A 21,562-nucleotide genomic window follows, 5' to 3' on the forward strand; every position below is an offset into this window, starting at 1 on the left:
GGAGGCTTGGTGCGGAGAGCAAAAAGCGGGGGTGTGAAGGCTGAGCTCGCCCCACAACAATTGCAGCGTCACCTTCAGAATAGAAAGAAGCAGGTTCTGAGCATCTCCTAAAATGTCACCATCACCTATGTGAAGCTATGGTGATGCAAGGAAAAAATTATGTTGGAGGTAAAGCAGTATGGAGACACTATTCTGTTTTTTATCACTTTGAATGTGATTTAAAGGTGACTGAAAGGAGTTTTGGGGTGAACCGCTACAAAAAAAAATCCATTGTCATATTCGTGTCCTTTTGTTTTGGTTGCATTATTATAATTGTCATCACTGTAATTGGATGGATTGTAATGGATGTAATTCATCCATTTTCCGATCCGCTTTGTCCTCACAAGGGTCGCGGGGCGTGCTGGAGCCTTTCCCAACTGTCTACGGACAGTAGGAGGGCTACACCCTGAACTGGTTGCCAGCCAATCGAAGGGCGCACATAGACAAACAACCGTCTGTGCTCACACTCACACCTCGGGACAATTTAGAGTCAAAATTTTAGGGTGTCTTTCCTGATGAAAGTTACATTTTTATTTTCCCAAATGAAGGCCTAATTATCCTTACAATCAAAATAAATGCTTCAATAAGTTGCCAAAACGTGGTCAAGAATATCCTGAATGAGTCTACATTTTCCCAAACATGACTTCTTACCCTCTGGAGGGCTGTCCGGGCGAGGTGTCATAGCGATACAGCCCCTGGTGTGGCTGCATGTCCACTGGCATCGGAGCTCAGAGACGGCCGACTGCTCCCCTTACGCCACCGACCTGCCGGCAGCCCAAACACAAGAACACATGCTGGTTAGTTCAGGCCAGCCCGGCGCCAAACCAAAACAAACCGAAGTGGACCAAAATACCCCACTGCGACAGAAACAATTGTGGACGCGTAGGACGTTAATAACAGAGCAAAGCAAACACGAAAAACCCTTCTTCCCAAAGATGGAGCTTATTTTAAAAGCGGCGCTGGCTATGAAATGCATGATATTAGAAGTACAACCGGGAATTACAGCAGGAATAACTGCCATTCAAAGCCACGTAATTAAACTTACTGGAACGCAAGGGAGCTCCTTTATACGCTGAATACAGTTCTTGGAAAAGGCTGTTTTTTGACCCCCATTCTCTGCAAACAAACACATTTTAATTACTCTATTGCAACTATAATTATTCCTTTTATGTTTATAAATGCTGTTGATTGGCATGCGGACTTGGAGAATACAGTGCAATGGGCAAATGTGCAATATTCGTAAAATGTGTATAAACATTTATGCCTTTTGTGTCATTTACAATATGAAACGCATATACAGTAGAGAAAAAAAACATTTATCTATTTATCTTGTTGATGGCATAGTGGTACACGCGCCGAGCTTATGTGCGGGCAACATGGGATTGGTTCCCACTCAGTGGCGGTGTGAATGTGGGTGTGAATGGCCGCTTGACTCTGTATGTGCCCTGCGACTGACTGGCGACCAGTTCAGGGTGTAGTCTGCCTTCGGCCCGAAGTCAACTGAACAATGCTCCAACCACTCCCCTCGACCCTATTCAGGATAAGCGGTGTTGAAAATGAATGGATGGATGTATATGTAATATATATATACGTATGTGTATATGTGGAAATATACATGTACTATATATGTATATATACAATGCATTCATTCATTCATTCATTCATCTTCCGAGCCGCTTGATCCTCACTAGGGTCGCGGGGGGTGCTGGAGCCTATCCCAGCTGTCTTCGGGCAGTAGGCGGGGGACACCCTGAATCGGTTGCCAGCCAATCGCAGGGCTATATACAATACAATAAATCTTAATTTTTATAGCGCTTTCATCACAGCTGCACCTGCACAGAACATTTAACGTAAAATAATAATACAACAGAACGCATAACATTGACAGTATGTGTATACACATACTTATTGTAGGAAATAAAATTTAATCCCAATTTTTATTGTACTATTTATGGCTGTAAAATATTCAAAAGATTGAATAAAGTCAAATTTGTAATATCAAAACTTATATTAAAAAAAATATTACATCTTGAACAAAAAATAAAAACCAACAACTGAAAATATGAAATGTCCCTCTTTTTGACCTTTCTGTCACTGGTAGGTCTATAAAATATACCATGCCGTTTATAAAGAATAGAAGAAATAACAAACAAGCAGCACGTCTGATAAAATTTTTTTAAAATATAACATAAATATAATATAAAAAAATTTCCACAAAAATCACTGTGGCTCGACCCAACTCAGTGTTGACCACTCAATATTTGCCATCATAAATATTCAACAGCATTTCAGATATTCAATCTCAACCATTTTCAAAACTCCGATTTAACACCCCATACACTACAAATAATCACTCAAATAATCTGTTTTTTGTTTACTTTTACCTATTTCGACTCATATGTCTTTGGTGTAATTTTACGGCATCTTGTGGTGTTTCAGAAAAAAGAATCGCAACATGTTGATGCTAATTCTTCCACTCAACACCTATGACCCGGCCTCTGGTGGAGCCAGACGATCATGTTGCTGCTGTTCATGTGATGAGCGCTGAAAAAAGTCACGTTGGCCCTGTGATGAAAGCGTCCGTTTTCTATTGGCAGGACCGTTATGTGACTGTGCAAGTGTTAAAAGGGCAGCAGGGAACTGTTTAAGCCCCCGAGTCACCTTTGGGGATTTGGAGTGTAAACTTAGCAAGTGGCTAAATGACATGGGCAGCCCGGTGGTGGTAATTGCAAGTATTCGCCGCTGGCTTGACATGTATGTATGATAATTAGCTGCAAGTGCTAAATAGAGATCTCGTCGTGCACTTCAGCTGTCCACAACTTGTAAATGCCACGAAGGGGAGCTTACACACACACACATGCTCCTACATACATGTGCACACACAGTCCTGTCAGTCTCGCCAAGGGGATATCACAGTATTAGAGCACTTGTCCAACAAGTCTGGAGAGGCCGCGGCACTACTGTACAAATGCGTAAGTGTGGTGGCAGGTGCAATGCAAATGTGTGTGTATTAAATTGCCTGCACGTAAATGGTGCCACTGAGGACAAGAATGGGCTAACTCTGTTTTTGTCAGATCACAGGAAAGTGATTTGAAGTTACATGAAAAATCTGTGGGGGCGACGGGGGTTGTAGATTTATTTGATTATGGGATTATCGGGCCCACCTAAAAAATTTTAATATTTCTAAAAGCTGACAGTGTGCCCTCTAATCCGATATGCCTTATATGTGGTCTCTTTATATTCCCCATTGAGTTGTTTTCCTGTTAGTGTTTTCCTATGCCATCTAGTGGTGATAACCTACTGGATCCACCGCACCTTGCCCACCACCTTTTCCAGCTACTCCCCTCAGGCAGGCGCTACAGATCCATGCGCAGCAAATCCAGCAGACACTTAAACAGCTTCTTCCCTCTAGCCATTAACTCCCTAAACAGTCACTGACATAGTCACTCTTCTTGTACAACAAAAACTACTACTGGTCACTCTAAAAGGGTTCAATGATTTTCTGCACCAACTGTACAACTGTCATAGTATTGTATTCTACCACTGATCACTTTAGCTCTGCTGATACTTTGCACATTGTATCACAGTTGTGGTACCTCCGCACTACAGTTCACTTACATTACAAAATGTCCTTCCATACTTATTTGTCATGGCCTCGTTTATGATGATACTAATGCAGCTAGTTATACCGGAGACAAATTCCTTGTGTGTTCTCCATACTTGGCCAAAAAAGATGATTCTGATTCAGATTATTAGCAGGAGCCAATTGGAACCAAAAAGGTTACCCTTTTTCCCTGATACTAATTGTCATGCATTCGCCAACAAGCACTCGGAAAATTACTTTGCCAGCTCTGCGCAGCCAAAATGTAACAAAGATAATACCGCAATCATTGTTAATAGTTACTGACTAAACGTAGGAAGGAGACAAGCAAGACTTAGAAGGATATTTAGCCCCTTGTGGATGTGATCCCACGAGGTTTGTGTGCCTTTTTGTTGAATCAATTGTCTTCATAACTTTTGTCTTTCATTTGTTGTTTTGTAATCCCATTTGTATTTATGTTTCATGTCCGTGACTAGTTCTAATGGCTTTGTTACAGCTACAGTGGTTGTGAAGGCTCTATATAAATTAAGCTGTATTGTATTGTATTGGGCGGCCCGGTAGTCCAGTGGTTAGCACGTCGGCTTCACAGTGCAGAGGTACCGGGTTCGATTCTAGCTCCGGCCTCCCTGTGTGGAGTTTGCATGTTCTCCCCGGGCCTGCGTGGGTTTTCTCCGGGTGCTCCGGTTTCCTCCCACATTCCAAAAAAAAACATGCGTGGCAGGCTGATTGAACACTCTAAATTGTCCCTAGGTGTGAGTGTGAGCGTGGATGGTTGTTCGTCTCTGTGTGCCCTGTGATTGGCTGGCAACCGATTCAGGGTGTCCCCTGCCTACTGCCCGAAGACAGCTGGGATAGGCTCCAGCACCCCCCGCGACCCAAGTGAGGATCAAGCGGCTCGGAAGATGAATGAATGAATGTATTGTATTCCCTTCTGCGTAGCTCCATCTAGTGAATGCACAACCGCAGCCACTTTTGTAGTTTCTATTGTATGCGCCTTACAATGCAGTGCGCACGGTATATGAACAGTTTTAAAATAGGCTGAAGGTGCACTTTATACTCCGAAGCGCCTTATAGTGCGGAAAATCCGGTCCATGATTTCTCTTCAATACTTGTTTTACAGGAGTTACCTCCGATTATGGCATTTTGCCAGATAAAAGGTAATTTCATTAATTTGATAAAATAAGTTCAATAATCACGACAACAACAAAAATTTAATCATTTTCCACGGATTCAGGCCTGTGCAGTTCTAACCAAGCCATGTTGCACAAACCTGCTTGGATGAGAGGCAAAATGTGGAATTTTGTGGCCCTGGTTTTGAGTGGGATACGGCAGCAGCAGATTTAAACCATCCGGAACATATGTCCAACGACCAGCTAAAACAAGTAAGGGAAGCGGGTTCAAGCCGTCCCAAATTTGCAAAACTTTAGAACTTTGGTCAACATCTGGGTCCAAATTTTGCAGTCACAAGTGGGTTGGATGGTTGGTGATGTATTGCTCCTCCAGGCCATCATTTGAAGCTTGACCCTTGTTCCAAATTAAGCGTGTACAAATAGGGTAAGAACAGTTGAGCTCAACTCGACGCTCATGTTTTTTAGCACAGCAACCATAATTTCTGAGCTTTTTCTGGGTTTGGGAGACCTTCTCGCACGATTGTTCTCATATTAGTAGAACATGACTACAGAGCACACATCATGGAAGATTGACTGATAGAAGAGTGAGGATAAGCGGTTCGGAGAATGAATGAATGAACGAATGAGTGCAGTGATTGTAGTTAAACGTTAGGGTCTCTGGAGTGCGTACTCACGAAGCAAAATTTAAGCTACCGATTCCAAAATGAATCGGTAGCTTAAATGAGCGATCCGTTCAAAATTGTTCTGCATTGTAATTTCATAGTTTGGCAAATTTACAAAATACCACCCTCACGCTGGCTTTTTGTCCAAACATGAGTTGGCAGCTAGCCTAACTGACGATCCAGCATTTTTTTTAGCACGCGACCAATACACATGCAAAATTAATGGACACACTCACACACACACACACACACGCACACACACACACACACTTTGACAAAGTGCACTTTGGCAGATTGTTGGAGAAGTGCTGCCTACACGAGTGAAAATGCAAAATATTACTTATTTTTATGGCGGCTCACTTTGGTCTTCCATGTCATGAGAACAAGTAGCCAGCCTAGCTTTGACCCTGGTCGTCATGGTAACAAAAGCTGTACTTGGCTCAGATCCATCTCTAAGGAGGCAGGCTGAGCAGTGGTTCATTTGCATGAGAAAGAACCGCCCCCTCAAAAACCAGCAAATTCCAGCGAGGCTCAAAAATGCGTACCAAAATCTGCTAATCTCAAAAAAATAAATCTCAAAATCTAATCTCAAAATCTTGACTGTTTTGTATTATCTATGTTATTAAGCCAAATCGAAACAGTTTAAATTAGAATAAAATATCTCCTTTCAGGGTACCAAGACCGTGGGCATTACTGCATAGAAAAATGCCAGCAGTGTGTTGTCATAATTCACGAAGTCATCAGACCCTCCTTCCTGTAAGGTGGCCTGCAGAGAGGACAGACATTTCCTCAGGTTGCCGGTCACATGGGACAAAATGAACGGAACCAGGCCTTTTTCACCCCTAGACCTCGCTTAGTGGGATTTAAAATGGATCTCACCCTCATGCATCTCCCGGCACACTTTGCGGAGGATATCCAAAGTAGCACTTTTTTTTTTCATCTCATCTCCCAGTTGGAAAATGTAAATACACAGCATGTGTGTTTACATGACTTTTCTGGATCGCCGTTCTCTCAGGAGTCCCTGATCCTTCAAACTTGAGTGTCCTTTACACAAAATGGTGATATCACAAAATTCCAACCGCGGACCTTGGAGAGAAACAAGTTATGTGTGGTGGTTGGTCATAGTAGCTTTTCACCATTGAGAGCAGTGGTACTTTGTTGAAGAGTCAACCCTGATCAAGTTTGCGTGTCTACAAACGGTAAGCGGTATGATGAAAAAAGTGTGGCACACAGAATTTCATAAATCAATCACCACATTGTAAACCCAAATTATCATCTCATGAATCCTGTGTTTTTATCATAGCGCCTTTTTGAGTTCCTAATTCAATGTTGTCAATTAATAATTAAGTCTATCCTAAAATTAAGTGTTCACGGCAGCCAAAGCTGGAATCCAATCATCGCAGTTGTCAAACCAACTTATAATTGCCAACAATGGAAAGATAAAATACAATAACCTCGATGTCATTTACAGCTTCAAACAATGGAAACACAGACAATTGCATAACATTGTGTAAAGTACCCAAGTGTACCATATTGGCCCGAATATAAGACGGTGTTTTTTGCATAAGCTGGAATCCAATCATCGCAGTTGTCAAACCAACTTATAATTGCCAACAATGGAAAGATAAAATACAATAACCTCGATGTCATTTACAGCTTCAAACAATGGAAACACAGACAATTGCATAACATTGTGTAAAGTACCCAAGTGTACCATATTGGCCCGAATATAAGACGGTGTTTTTTGCATTGAAATAAGACTTATAAAGCGGGGGTCGTCTTATATTCTGGGTCTAGACATTATACCCATTCACGACGCTAGATGACGCCAGATATGATTGAAGCGAATGCTGAATTGGACTCTCCAGGCCAAAGCGAACCCCTGCCACAAAGAATAAAAATAAAAATAGCCGTCAGAAGGAAAAGAGAAGAAAATAATAGAAGAGATAACAAAAAATTGAGAAATGTAGTGACAATCTGGAGAGAAGTGGTTCGAAGATCGGCCAGATTAACCGGCAGCTGAGGAGAAGTATGATGTAATTTACATTTCAAAAACCAGATGCCATTCATTTACAAATGTGATTGCACTTTAGATTTGAATGAGGCAAACTAACATGCTTTTTCTCTCAAATATATTGTTTCAGATTTACTGTAATTATTTTCGGTATAAAAATTTAATTGGTGTTCAAAAAATCATTTTTCAAACTTCAGTCTTGAAAAAGAGGGGGTCGTCTTATAATCAGGGCCGTCTTATATTCGAGCCAATACGGTACTTCTCCATTAAATTGAATCAGTCTGGTTTCAAATTGGCACATATTGGACACAAAATATAAATTGACTCAAGATCATTATCTCAGTGTCTGTGATAAGTGGAATGATTTGTCGCCCAGTTTCATTTAGATGCCATGGGATGGATTACCGGTACCTAACATGCCATTGACCAGTAAGCAGTTCCTTGTGTTGTCCACCTTACATGCCACGTCGACTGAGATAGGCTTATTATGAGCAGGATACACGGAATAGAAAATGATGATTGCTAGTGTAGTGGTTCATGTGGCCAACTTCTGCGGAGATAGCGGTGAATGCAAGTCAATTGGGATAGACTCATCCTGAGCAAGAACAATGTTCGAAATCAGGGGTCACCGACATGGTGCCTAAATGGTATTTATCGACCAATTTCTGAGTGTATATTTCTATCACAGCTGTTGGCAAATAGCGTGGGATGGATTCCGTAAGCTCCCATTGACTGGTGACCGCCAGTCTGAGGGTAAAGGTGATCTTGAACAAGATACCCAGTGTTGGTAAAAATAAATAAATCAATCAATCAATACTGGATGGGGACGGCCTGGTGGACGAGTGGTTAGGGTGTTGACCTCACAGTGCAGTGATCGGGGGTTCGATTCCAGCTCTGGCCTTCCTGTGTAGAGTTTGCATGTTTTCCTCACGCCCGCTTGGGTTTTCACCGGGTACTTCAGTTTCCTCCCACATTCCAAAGACATGCATGGGAGGCTGATTGAACACTCTAAAGCGTGAGTGTGAGCGTGAATGGTTGTTCGTCTCTGTGTGCCTTGCGATTGGCTGGCAACCGGTTCAGGGTGCCTACTGCTCAAAGACAGGTGGGATAGGCTCCAGCACACCCCTCGACCGTTGTGAGGATAAAGCATATCGGAAAATGGAGGGATGGATAATGGATGGATGTTTTTGGATCAGGGCCATTGGTGGAGTACTTCAGACAGGCAACTTTCATGTGTATAGGATGGGATGGATTCCCCAACCAGGGGATGTAGTTGGTGAATGCTGGTGGAACAGTGCAGGGTGTATTTCCCCTTTAGCCAGCTTGTTTAAGCTGACTTTGAACCTGATAAGTGGTTTTAAAAAATGGAAATGCCTTCTGGGTTTTTTTGTACGATAAAGCAGGTCACCAAAAGTCGACTGCGGTTCGGCCCGACTTGTCAACAAATGGAAGACGATTGTTGCGATTGTGCAGGCTACAAGTTCAAGTTCTCCGCAGATTAAACTCCATGATTGTGTTCGCTGGCTGCCATCTTTTCTTGACTGTGTATCTCTGTCTACTATCTCTTGCTGCCTCCACCCTCATTCCTCCTCCTCTCACTCTCTCTCTCTCTGGGCTCATTCCTACTCTCCCTCCCTCATTCCCTCACCCCCCTCACTCTCCCCCGTCCTGGTGGCAGCGCCTTCGAGGTGGGTGTTCTCGGAGCTGTTATGACTTAGAGAGACGATAATGGCAGCTATAATGTAGCCAGCCGTTCCTGATGTGGCCGGCCTTGCGGAGGATGGTGTTGTGTTAAGGCTGGCGGGCGGGGGAGACTCTCAATCGACCACAGGGGCCAGAAAACCCTGCCCTCTCGTTCTCAGTTTTCTCCGCCCTTCAACCTACTGACTTATTGCGGCCCTCTTGTTTTCCTTCAGTGGTAAGCTTTGTTTTTAAATTCTGGATTTGTTTTGCTAACCCCACCCCACCCTCCACGGACTCTCAAGGGCTTACCCCACACCCGCCTCGTCTCCTCGCTCACTTTCCCCAACTATCCTCCACTCTGTTTTTACCCCTTTTACTCAGTGAATTCCTCACAGTTGCTGTAATGTGATGGGACGGCGGAGGCGGGGGGGGGGGCGAGGGCGAGGGCGAGGGGGGAGCCAAGATGTGACCACCGCAAAGGCCACCGGGCTGGAGACATCACCGTAATGTACAATAAGCCTCGACTCACTGACCTGCTTCGGGCCAGATTAGTGTCAGTTCGACTTTCATCGAGCGTCATGGAAATGACTTTAATTCCCTTTTCAGCTTTAGCGTGACACTCACAAGATATCAAACAAGGGGAAATAGCTTTCTGAAAGTGTATGAAGAAAAATTCAGTTGTTTTGGATTTTGGTACCCTGAAAATGAGTAACATCATCATTGTGAATGACAACGCTGTCATTCTTCACCTTTCTCAAAATTTATTTCAGAACTCATACCATATTTATCCCGTTTTTTTGAAACTCTGAAATTTTGTATGACTTTTGAGGTGAACTTTTGTGGAACGATTGGAATGTGTACACACACACACACACACACAAACACACACTCGTGCACGCACGCATGCACGGACAGACGTATGGATGCACACACAGAGTCAGGTCCATAAATATTGGGACACTTTCCCACAAATGTGATGGAACGGGTTCCCTTGTATTTCTTGCTGATGTAACTGCTGATAAAAGCAGCAGGATGAATTCTGACGTGTTTCAGACCATATTATCTGTCCATTATCAGCCAAATGCTTCAAAACCTATTTGAATGCGCTTCACAGTGCAGATGGACAATAGCCCCAATGATACTGCAAAACTAACGCAAACGTTTTTTTTTTTGTTTGTTTTTTAACCAAAGAAGTGCACTAGTACTGAACGGCCAAGTCAATCACCATGACCTGAATCCGATTGAGGGTGCGTTTCATTTGCTGAAGACAAAACTGAAGGCAAAATGCCCCGATGCTCATTGAAAAAGTGTCGTCATAATACCGGATAATCAGTGGTTTTCTTAACTTTGCTCCCTCAGGTAACAGAAAACCGCAAATCATCCTGTCTTGAAAAGAAGACTAAATAGTAAACGCTAATGTTTACTAGACGCTCTTTGTGGCTAAGCCCAGTCATCAAATGGGCTAATTCACACCTCGGCTAGTCAAGTATTGTAAACAGTGGCTGCTGATTTGGCTCTGTTGGCATTCTCACCCTGTCAAAATGAAGCGTTGATCCTTTGTTGTTACACGGCCAGAGTGACTGATGACAGACACGACAATGCACCGGAAGATTTTGTTCTTGGTGTATGCCAACAGTAGTGGGACGGGGTCAAACATTTGCTCTATTCATGTTGTGTTCTAACATTGGCCCTCATTTACTAATAAACGCGTAGGAGTTTTCGCACTGTGCGCACAAGTTGAGCATATCGGTAAAATCACCGTCGGATTGTGTTTATATAAATAACGGTCGTTTCCATACGTTGTGTGTCTTGGGTAATAGGTATGTTTTCTTTTTCAGAAATCTGATCTTTCAGTATTTGTGGATACGCTTGGGCTGAAGATGTTTTGAAATTTCTTTGAAGAATATGTTCAAAATCAAGTACAAAGATATTGGATGCGTACAGATGTTGTGCGAACAAATTAGTGTGTATGCACGTTAGTAAATGAGGGAATAGTAACTTCATATGACGGCTCTGAATTTTGCAAACTGTTGAGGTTGCTTTCTCTCTGGATTGTAGTTCGATGAAGCCCAAAGTTTTTGGCAATTTACAAGAATATTTCGCGGATTTTTTTTCTAATTATAAAATGTTATGCGGCAGGTGAGGTGATTTTATTTTTTTTTGCTTGCTTTTTGTTTTTTACAACTCAAAAAAAATATTTAAGGTCATTTTCCCAGATTTTACCCCCTCAAATTTCGATGATTTGTGCAACTTTTAAATTATTTAGTTCCTTGATTTACTTTCTGAAGATGAATTTTTGTGCAACTTTTTTTTCACAGATCTGTTTTCTAAACTTCAAAATTCTAGGTATAGTTTTTTAACTTTCTAACCAAAAAACTGTTTGGCTGATTTATTTTTCTCACCTGTGTTTATTTTTTATTTTTTTACTCCATAGATTTGTGAAAATTTAGCTTGTGTATTACCTTGTTTTTTTTAAATGTACCTTAGAAATTATGGATTAAAATTGAGGAGAACATTTCCAAGATTTTTTTTCTAAACAAAAACCCTCGTAATTTTGAGGGTTTTTTTATATTCAATTTAAGAGTTTTGCTTGGGGAGGAATATTTTCATTTTTATTTATTTTTGTTGTAACTTTCCTTCTGTACTACTTCAATGCTTTTCTGCAGGCCACCCAGCCGTCTAGCTGTACATACCTGCGGTTTCCTGCACCCCACTCCACTGCCACTCCTCCTGCTTCCCCCTGATGCACACGAATGCGCGCACACACACTCACACACACACACACACACACACACACACACTTTTTTTCCACGTGTCGAACATGTATGAGCAACGTTGGCTCTTGTCTTGTCTGCCTCTTGTCAATTTTTCTTGTTGTTTCTTGCATGGGTGTGTATTCTACACAGATTATTTTCAAAGCAGAAAAGGCAACCTTTGAGGTTTATTAGTCCATATTAACTTACTTCTTATTAACTCCAAAGTGGTAAACAACTTTTGAGACATATATTTCCTGGATTTTTTTATAACGCTGAGGTTTCGCACAATAGATTGATAGATCAAATATCCATCCATCCGTTAGTATATTGAAATAATTTCTACCTCCTTCTCCAACTGCCCCATCCAAACTACTCATAGTCATGCATACCTTTTCTTCCCAATGTGTCCGACATGTAACAGCAACATTGGCTCCTTTCTCATCTTCTCCCTTGTCCCCTTGCCACTTTGTCTACTTCTGTTGTTAGTCGCATAGGAGTTAGGTATAGCTCTGATGAAAACCGCAAGTATTTCTTTGAACTCCTATAAAGGAGAAGTGCCGGAGGAAACGGGCTAAGGAAAAAAAAAACAACGGCAGAGGTGGGCGGGAATGATAGATGCATAAAGCAGATGAGGAGAGCTGGATTCACACAGCTGGCTGCCAGCTGTAGACGGCAGCTTGCGGTAATGCTAATTTATAAACAACAAAGGAAGAACGTGGAAAAAAAATCGTAAGTCCTCCACGACAACTAATTTATCATTTCTTTTCTATCGAAAGCTGTTTTCTTTGATATCCTTCATATCCAACTTCAGTTCTATGCACTAATGCACTCTTTGGCATCACTAGGAATACAATTCAGATGCCTGGTATAATGACTCGTGCGAGTATGTGTTGGAGATATCAAGAATATCATGATGGCTCTTCACCAGCACCCTCGTTCTCGTATACTAGAACTTATAGATACTAGATACTATATATACTAGAACGTATACTGCCTTGACTACCTTATTTTCTGCACTATGAGGCACTTCGAAGTATAGTGCGCACCTTCAATGAATGGTCTATTTTTCAAACTTTTCATATATAGTGTGCACCTCATATAAGGCACATAGAATAGAAGTTACAATCGTGGCTGCATTATGCAACCACTAAATGGAGCTACGCTAAACGGAATACAATACAATACAATACAGCTTTATTTATACAGAGCTTTCACAACCGCTGCAGCTAGAACAAAGCGCTTTACAGAACATTTAAAATACTACGTCCAAGAAATCAGAATATTGATCCACATATAAGGTGTATGTAGTCTTGCTCAGGAAGACAAATGAGTAAACTAGTACAAGCACCTTAAATCAAGAATATCTTGAAGGTTCTTCTAGTGCACCGTAGTTGTTCTTTTCGTGCGCCCTAATAGTGAGGACAAAGGGTCTACTCGTATGTGGACTTTTAGCTGAATATCAAGGATATTAAATAGAAGCTTACATTTCAATGTCCTTGCAATCCAGGTGAAGGTCCATACTAGTAGACCAAAAGTGGTACAAGCAGTGGAAAACAAATGACTGTTGGTTCTACGCTTTGGTCGCCTGGGCTCATCCCTGTCACCACCCAAGCCTTTTTTTCCCCTGACACCAGCGGCTCAGTTAAACCCCAAACCAGATCATTATCCGCTGGGTTTACACAAGCACCGCAGTGATTATAAGAAAAATAATAATCCTAACAGTCTTGGGTGGGCAGGCCATATTTATAGGCGGGCTGCCGCTGCTACTTATATATTCTTTAGCTGCACAACAGCTGGAGGAAGAGAGACACAAGGGCACCAGGATGGGAAGAAGTGCGTGTGCGTGGGTGGATTCCCGGCGCATATGCGTGGCAGAAAGCGGGAAAAATCAAGACGGCAGAGTCGGCATGCACTTCAAGAGCGTGTGTGTGTGTGTGGGGGCTGGGGGGAAACGAAACCGCTGGACATCCATGACGACAATACAGAGGAGTAGCAGCCATGGACGCTTCATGTGGATTTTATTGCGCGTTAATGGTTGAGTCCATTTAGTTATATTATGAAATGTGTCCAGAGAGATGGATGGACACAAAATGGCAGATTGTTGTGAGGTGGTTTCCTTTCAAGGCTCTTAAAGAATTCCTCATGTCATAATGACGCCTGTTTGTTGAGTGCCACAGTACAGGGCCGGTATGTTTGCGTCTGGCGCACGTTTGAAATGAGGAGCGATCGCAGCCTAGTTTCCATCAAATAGTACGGTTAGCAGTGGCGGTGCTAGAAATGTTTCAGTGGTGTGGTCCAGGGTACACAGCAACCCCGAAGGTGTGGCCATGAGGTGACACGTGGTGCACATATGCATCGGTGTACTACAACTTGTGAGATTTGCCTCTGCTACACAATGCACGCAGCTGAGATGTCATAGCTTGTCATAATATAAACAGTCAGGGTTTCATAAAATATAATGAAAACACACAATAAACTTGCCCAACGCACTCATCATACAAGCTAAGTAAGATGTGTTTTCTGGATTTCATTTACTAGATAACACTTTTTTCATTTTTGTCATATTTCTGCTTTTGTGTACTATTCTGTTGCGTGTATTGTCTTCTTCTATCTCATGCATTGAGTTGCTCACTAATAACCAATCGGCAGTGACCATTTGTCACCAGACTGACGCATTTTGCATACTACCGATTGACGGAGCATTCATACAAATCACATCTAAGAAGCACAATAAGTGGTGTTTTTTTAAAAGCAATGTTCCTGCTTCTATTATGAGTATGATGGACAAGACTGATATCCATGCATTATTTGAATCGCTTATTCTCACGACATGGGCGTGCCTATCCCGGCTGTCTTCAAACATTAGGGCAGTACACCACGAGCTAGTTGCCGGCCAATCACGAGGCCCACATAGACAACATTTAAACTCACAATCATACCTTAGGACAATTTAGAATGTTCAATAAACCTACCGTGCATGTTTTTGGATATGGGAGGAAACCAGAGAAACCAGAAGGGCAAAAAAAAAATCCTCATCTCCAATAATTCCTTGAAACTAAAGTTAACAAGAATGGTTGGTACACAGCAACAAAACAATTTCAATGTCTCAATCACTCGTCGTGTGCCCTTGATTATCAATTACAGCTTGACAATGGCGTCTCATGCTGTTCACAAGCCCACTTATTGTCTTCTGCGGCATGACATCCCATTCTTCTTGAAAAGCAGCCCTCAGGTCATTGAGGTTCTGGGGTACAGACTTTCAAGTCTCTGCAAGGCAACTCAGCTGATCCCACAGGTTTTCAATCGGATTCGGGGCTGGAGAAAGTGCAGGCCACTGACACGTGTGTACCTGGTGGTGTGGTCAGGAACCCTTGCGGGTCGTCTAGCACACAGACTGATGTAAAAGATGTCAAATGGTGTGACGTGACACTTGGGTGCCTCTCACCTCCCTTCAACGTGCCTGGAGTTGCGCGCCATTCATCATCCGGTTTCTCAGGGCATTGTTCACAATGTAGCGGTTATCAGCATGGGATGTGGCTAAAGGACGTCCACTTCTACATCTTTCTGTGACTCTTCCAGTCACTTGGTATGTCTGCTGATGACACTCCGTGACACCCTAACCTCAGTGGTCACCTCCATCTGAGACCATGAAGCTTCACCATGGCAAGGTACTGTTGATCCATTGTTCGGTGTGGTCTTGGTCTCATAATGTTGAAATGTGAACAGCGTGATGACGATGACTGTTTAAACCCAGGCTCTCATTGAACATTTAGTGGTCGCTTCTCTCTCCCTCTCTCTCTCTCTCTCTCTCTCTCTCTCTCTCTCTCTCTCTCTCTCGTTGGACACTGAAGGTACCTTTTTAACGTGCGAGGTAAAAAGGTACTAACCGTGATACAGCTGTTACTATCAAGGTGCAGAAATCTTTTGCATGATGCTTTGTGCTTGACATACTCAAGCCATCCTCATGTGTGGTCCATCAAAGAGGCTTGCTCATTAATTGGCACCAATTATTCCCCCACCTCCCCTCCACTCACATTTTAGTGCTCGAGTTATTGTCTCATTGGCCCTGATGCACAACACACATGCGGCATGCACATGTATTGTGTGAATTGATGTCACACTGCAGCTGTGTGAGCCTGCGTGTGCATGCGCGCATTTGTGTGTGTGTGTGAGTGTGTGTGTGTGTGTGTGTGTGTGTGTGTGTGTGTGTGTGTGTGTGAGATGTCCCACCAGCAGTGTAATTAAGAACATTAACTTAACTAAAAAGCAACAAATGACTCAATAGGAGAGGGGGAACATTGTCATGGTAATTCTACAAACACTTTTTTCTTCAGCTACTAAGGTCTGTACTTTATGACTTAGGATGTTTCTTTCTGTCAAGAGAGCTACGAAAGTCATGTTAATTATACAATGTACCTGAATATGATTATATTAGGATTGTAGTCATCTCTGTCGAAAGTGGAAAAAGAATTTAACATTACTCAGTATATGTATTTACAATTTATGATTATATGTGTTTAAATGTAAAAAAGGACAATGTTGTTTTAAAATTGCAAAACAATTGTTATTAACTTTGCCAAACTCAATCCTGAAAAATGTCCCTCTATTAAAATATGCATTCATCCAACCATGCATTATCTGAACCGCTTTATCCTTACGAGGGTTGCGGGCATGCTGTAGCCTATCCCTGCTGTCTTTGGGCAGGAGGCGAGGTACATCCTGAACTGATTGCCAGCTCATCACAGGGCACAAATGGTCTACAAACAGCTATTCACACTCACAATAACACCCGAGGACAATTTAGAGTGATCAATTAACCTACGTGCATGTTTGTGGAATGGGGGAGGAAACGGAGCACCCAAAGAAAACCCACAAAGGCACGGGAAGGACATGCAAAATCTGCACAGGAAGGCGCAGAATCTGACCCGTGACCTCTGCACTGTGAGGCGGACGTGCTAACTCGTCAACAACCATGCCACTTATATTAAAACATATGATCCAAATTTAAAATGCTAAAAACTGTAAAATGCCGGTCTCAGATAAAACGTGTTAAATTAGTGACGGTAAAATGTATTCATTAAAATTGTGATAATTGTACATTTAAATATATATGTTTATAACATTTAAATAACTGTATATCTTCTAAAAATATTAAAAATAAGAAGATATTTAAAGAGAAAAAGTAATTAAAAGGTCTCGTGTGTATAATGAAAAAACTATAAATAACTAAGTGTAAAATATCACTATTAAACATATGATCTAAAAAAAATCTAAATCATTGTAGTTTTTAAATTAACAAGAGAAACTGTGTGTGAGTCTTTCAGTGTTCCAGGAAAACTTGTCAATGGCATGATGCACTCGCATTGCACAATTGTGCGAATGGTGGTTTGGATGTAATGCAATCAACATGCAAGCGAAAGCTAAAACGAGGATGGCTCAACCAAAACAAAGAAAGAAAAACGAGTGAGTGTGAATCACTGGAGAAGGGAAGGGGGAAAAAAAGAAGCAAATCTGGCGTCTGTCACGTTGTTTTGTAGCGGATGACTCACCGAGTCTGTGTGTGGTATTCATGGCCTCCTTTCTGCTGCACAAAGGCAGGATGGAGGGAATCGGAGGGGATCCAAATGGGGGAAGAAAGAGAGATTGACAAAGAAGAAGAAAAAGGAGCTGATGCTCGCAGAGTAATGGAGAGAAAGTAAAAGAGAGAGAGAGAGAGAGAGCCTCTGCTTGAACGGATCTTTTGACTGACAAGAGAAGCACTGTTGGCGTTTCTGTTTTGCCCACTGTATTATCCCACCTGATCATCGTAGGGTCAGCGCCAAAAAATATTCACAGGCCCTCATTTTAACTGTAACTCAATTGGAAATTTAAAAAACAAAAAAACAAACTATAAATCCAGTACACAACTGCAACCATTTACAGTTCCTCTGATGATACCTGAATAAAGTTCAGAAGTTCTCTTCTCCCTTTTTGTGCCATATTTTCATCTGTACATGATAACTTCACTGTGTGTTCCTTTATATATTGTCAAAGCTTTGGAGATTCTTTTGTGCCATTTTCCTGACTGATACCTTTGAAGAATCAGATCCCGCTCATGCAGTGCTCGGTAGACCATGGCTTGTGCTCGAAGATGTGGTGACAAGAATGTCAGGCAACTCCTACTCGAAAACCTAACCATTATTCGGGGTTAATCAGGGGGCACTTCGAAAGGTGGCAGATGTGTTGCTCACTCTGACTTAACAAGAGTTTTAATGTGATTATTTAATTCTCCATTCCGCCGCATACCAATTTATGAGGGTGTGCAAACTTGTGCAACCCAACGCTTGATGAGAAAAACAAAAAGATTATTATTCAAACTATTGTAATAGCTTTATGCTCCCAATTCTTGTTACCGTTTATCTATGACTGAGATCTAATTCTGATAGAGATCAAATGGATCAGCTGCAAATTTTGTTGTTTTGTTTGTTTTGATAAATAAAATGGATTTTTTTCGATTAATTCATGAATCAGATTTTTTTTTAAACATTCGGTCAAATTTCCATCACTTCGTGATACAAAATCAGAAATTTATTTCAAACAGGGGTTGCCCCCTCTCAAAATAAAAAAAGAATTATTTTTTGAATTCTTCTTAATCCCTGATTAGGTGAATCCGTGAGTGCTGAGCCGTGAGTATGCGGGTATGCGGTGGTCTCCACTGTATATCTCTGTTACCCTAATAAGTGCACTTATATTTATATATATGATATATATATATATATTTTTTTTTTTTAATTTTGGCACGGGGCTGATTATTCAATTATCGGAATTTCCTCTTGTCAAATATTGTAATCGGCATTGGCCTTATTCGCGAATGTGACTTTTGGGTACTGGATTACACTGTACAAGAGGTTCCACGATGTTGTCCTGGGAGCCCGAGCAAAATTCCACGTCGGCTATAGAGGAGAATAAGAAAAGACCTAGGCATGTCTCCTTTAAGGGCCAGCAGACGTTTGGTATTCATTACGGGCCATAAAGGCTGACAGAGAGAAGGCAGGCACGTCGTGGAAAAGAGAGAAGAGCGTTGGAGTGCTTTCGCAAGGTTCAAGCGGAGAGTAGCGCCGAACTGAAGAAGTTCCTTGTGCCTGCCAAAAGTGAGGGTACCTGAAGAGGGCCAAACATTAAGCCGAGGGGTCTGCGTTGTAGGACCCTTGGAGAGTTTGTCTTGTAATTGAGTCAATTGTTGAACCCCGTCTCCCACCCCCGCCACTCTCCTGCTCCTGGCCCTGTTCAAGCTGCCTCAGCACATCTTGCTTTAAAAGCCAGCCGTGTAATTCATGCTCTCTCCCTCTCTCTCTCTCTCTCTCTCCCTCCCCCCCTATCCATCTATCTCATCCCACCCACCCAACCTCCTTCTCCCGCTCTTTTACGTCTTTTCCGTTGTCTCCCGGGATAATTGTGCTCTGAGTCAAAGGTGGCCGTTTGGGAGGGAGATCACCCCGAATCTTTTTACAAGCAGCCTCCCCAACCATTTGTCGTCCTCTCCTGCTCTCTCCTCCTTCTTCTTCATTCCACCTTTTGTTTGCACCGTGGGATGAATTTTAATCACTCGCCACCTTCAATTCCACAACCCCCCGCCTCCCTCCTCCCCCTACATTTCTTGGTTGATCATTCAAACTGTATGACTACGGTACCTACAGAAGACTTTGGGAATGTGAAGACTTTCTCAAAAGACGCCTGGGGTGCAATGACCATTCAACATTGAGGTTCAGAGCAGGTTCTTCTACACCAAACTCAGCCAAGCGCGCCTTTATGTACTTTGATTTTTGCAGTGGTAAAAGGCCCTTCTCCCAGTTTTACATATACAGTAGCTGGAAGCATAAAATTGCTATTTGGGGGGGTGGTTTGTGAGATCCAAAGTGGTGAAGGGTACCAACTCTACCAATGTTGGGTAATGTTGTGTTGGGGTGCCAAGCAAGGTGACCTATGATAATTAAGGGGCCTTCTCCAAACTATTTCCTTTAGGTTGGGAGCATACAACTGTCTGAAATGAAATGCTGTTTGAGAAATTTTGTTGTGAAGGGTTCCAGAAATACCACAACTTCGTACTACACCAATTTTGGGCACAGTTCACTTGATGTACCGCAAATAGTGTTAAGGCAACTAAGGCATGTTTGCAATGCAGATCAATTTAGATGTTTTGGGGCGGGGGTTGTTTTGTTTTGCTCATATGTGACATGTATCAATTATTTTCAAGCAGTACAATCATGATTTTGTATGAAAATAAATCGAATTTGAGTCAGAAGTGACGACAGCCGTCATCTGACCTACTTGTTTCAAAAGCCAAATATGCGCTATACGCACGTTGGAGAATGTCATTTCAATAGACGAATCACAATCCTCTTGACATGACAAAGTTGTGAAGAGTAACTGTTGATTTCATATTTGACCTTAATTTAGTTCCACTTGAGAAAAGCTCGACATTTGTGACTGTAAAACTTCAGCCACACACAGACCGTTCATTTCATACACACGCCGACGACATAGGGTAATTTTTAGGATAATTTTAATTTAAAAATTACCTCAATCTAATTTCCCCCAAATATTTCTACCTCCTCCCGCTCGCTCTTCCGTCAAGCTGAGATGAGCCCCTGCACGTTGGGACCATATTTACTTCTGTCAGCACGGCCCCACAGGACACCGTGTTGCGTCACTTCATAGATGCATTCCGTTCACAGCAGAAGTCAAATTTGTTTTTGTTATGAGAATGTCTACATACAAGATCATAGTTCCCAAAAATCCATGTTGGGCATCATGACGTGTCGTGCGAATGTAGCCGAAAAGCCCCCTCTCTCTCTGTCTGCTTCCCCCGTTTAACCATATGCCATTGAAAGTGATCATATTTTTCTGCTGACTTTCAAGCACAGTCAAAGCTACATTAGCAGTGAGGTCACGAGAAATGATGAGCACAAACCTATTTGAGGATAGATGTGGTGAGAACACAAAAAGATGTGAACTCATGGCTGGTTTCAGTAGAGATGATGCTCGACATTAATTTTCATATATGACCTTTATTTTCCACGAGTCTTCTGTAAGGTTTTGTAAGGTTAGAAAATGCAACATCAAACGACTCTACAACAGACAGTTCGCTATTCGACGTCTAAATGGCGCTAGTCGGCTTTGGCGCTTGAAGTGGTCAGTTGTTTTAGCAAGCTTCATAAACACAATATGAAATATGGCCCCCATGTTGCTCCCATTATTTTTGTACGTAGTTCCCTAGTACCTAATCTAGACGATTGAAGCCGAGTCCAGGGGATTATCAAGCACAGGCCAAATGTTTGAAACAGCCAATAGGACTGGCCAGAACAGTTTAACCCTTTCATGCACCCTGTAACCTGATAACATGATAAGCTGTCCCCTGTTGTAACCACTGTCCCTGAAAGGGTTAAGGTTGGGGGTGCCGTGGGGGGATGAGAATCATATTGTACCAGTGGAGAAGCATCAATTTAAATTCCTCCTTCATTTAAGAACACTTTGTTTGCTCAAGGGCTCTAGTGCGGTGCCCCTACTGTGGCGCCTTTTCCCCGAGGGACACTGTTGTCATTCACCAACTTCGTAACAGGTGCTCTTACACACAACTGCGCTGGGGACGATAGCATGAGACAGAGCCGAAGGAATGAGTGACAAAGAGAAAATGATGA

The 21,562-nt window shown here is 42.2% G+C and overlaps 1 protein-coding gene across 2 annotated transcripts in view; it reads right to left on the bottom strand.

The window, feature by feature from the left end:
• gli1 (GLI family zinc finger 1) overlaps positions 1-21,562 on the bottom strand; it is a 62,505-nt gene that overhangs the window by 14,040 nt on the left and 26,903 nt on the right. For both annotated transcript variants that reach the window (XM_052075993.1, XM_052075994.1), the window contains exon 2: positions 691-803. In XM_052075993.1, the coding sequence (XP_051931953.1) occupies positions 691-761 (71 nt within the window). In that variant the 5' untranslated portion in view covers positions 762-803. The remainder of the gene's footprint in view (positions 1-690; positions 804-21,562) is intronic.

The sequence above is a fragment of the Hippocampus zosterae genome, chromosome 9, assembly GCF_025434085.1.
Source record: "Hippocampus zosterae strain Florida chromosome 9, ASM2543408v3, whole genome shotgun sequence".
NCBI lineage: Eukaryota > Metazoa > Chordata > Actinopteri > Syngnathiformes > Syngnathidae > Hippocampus > Hippocampus zosterae.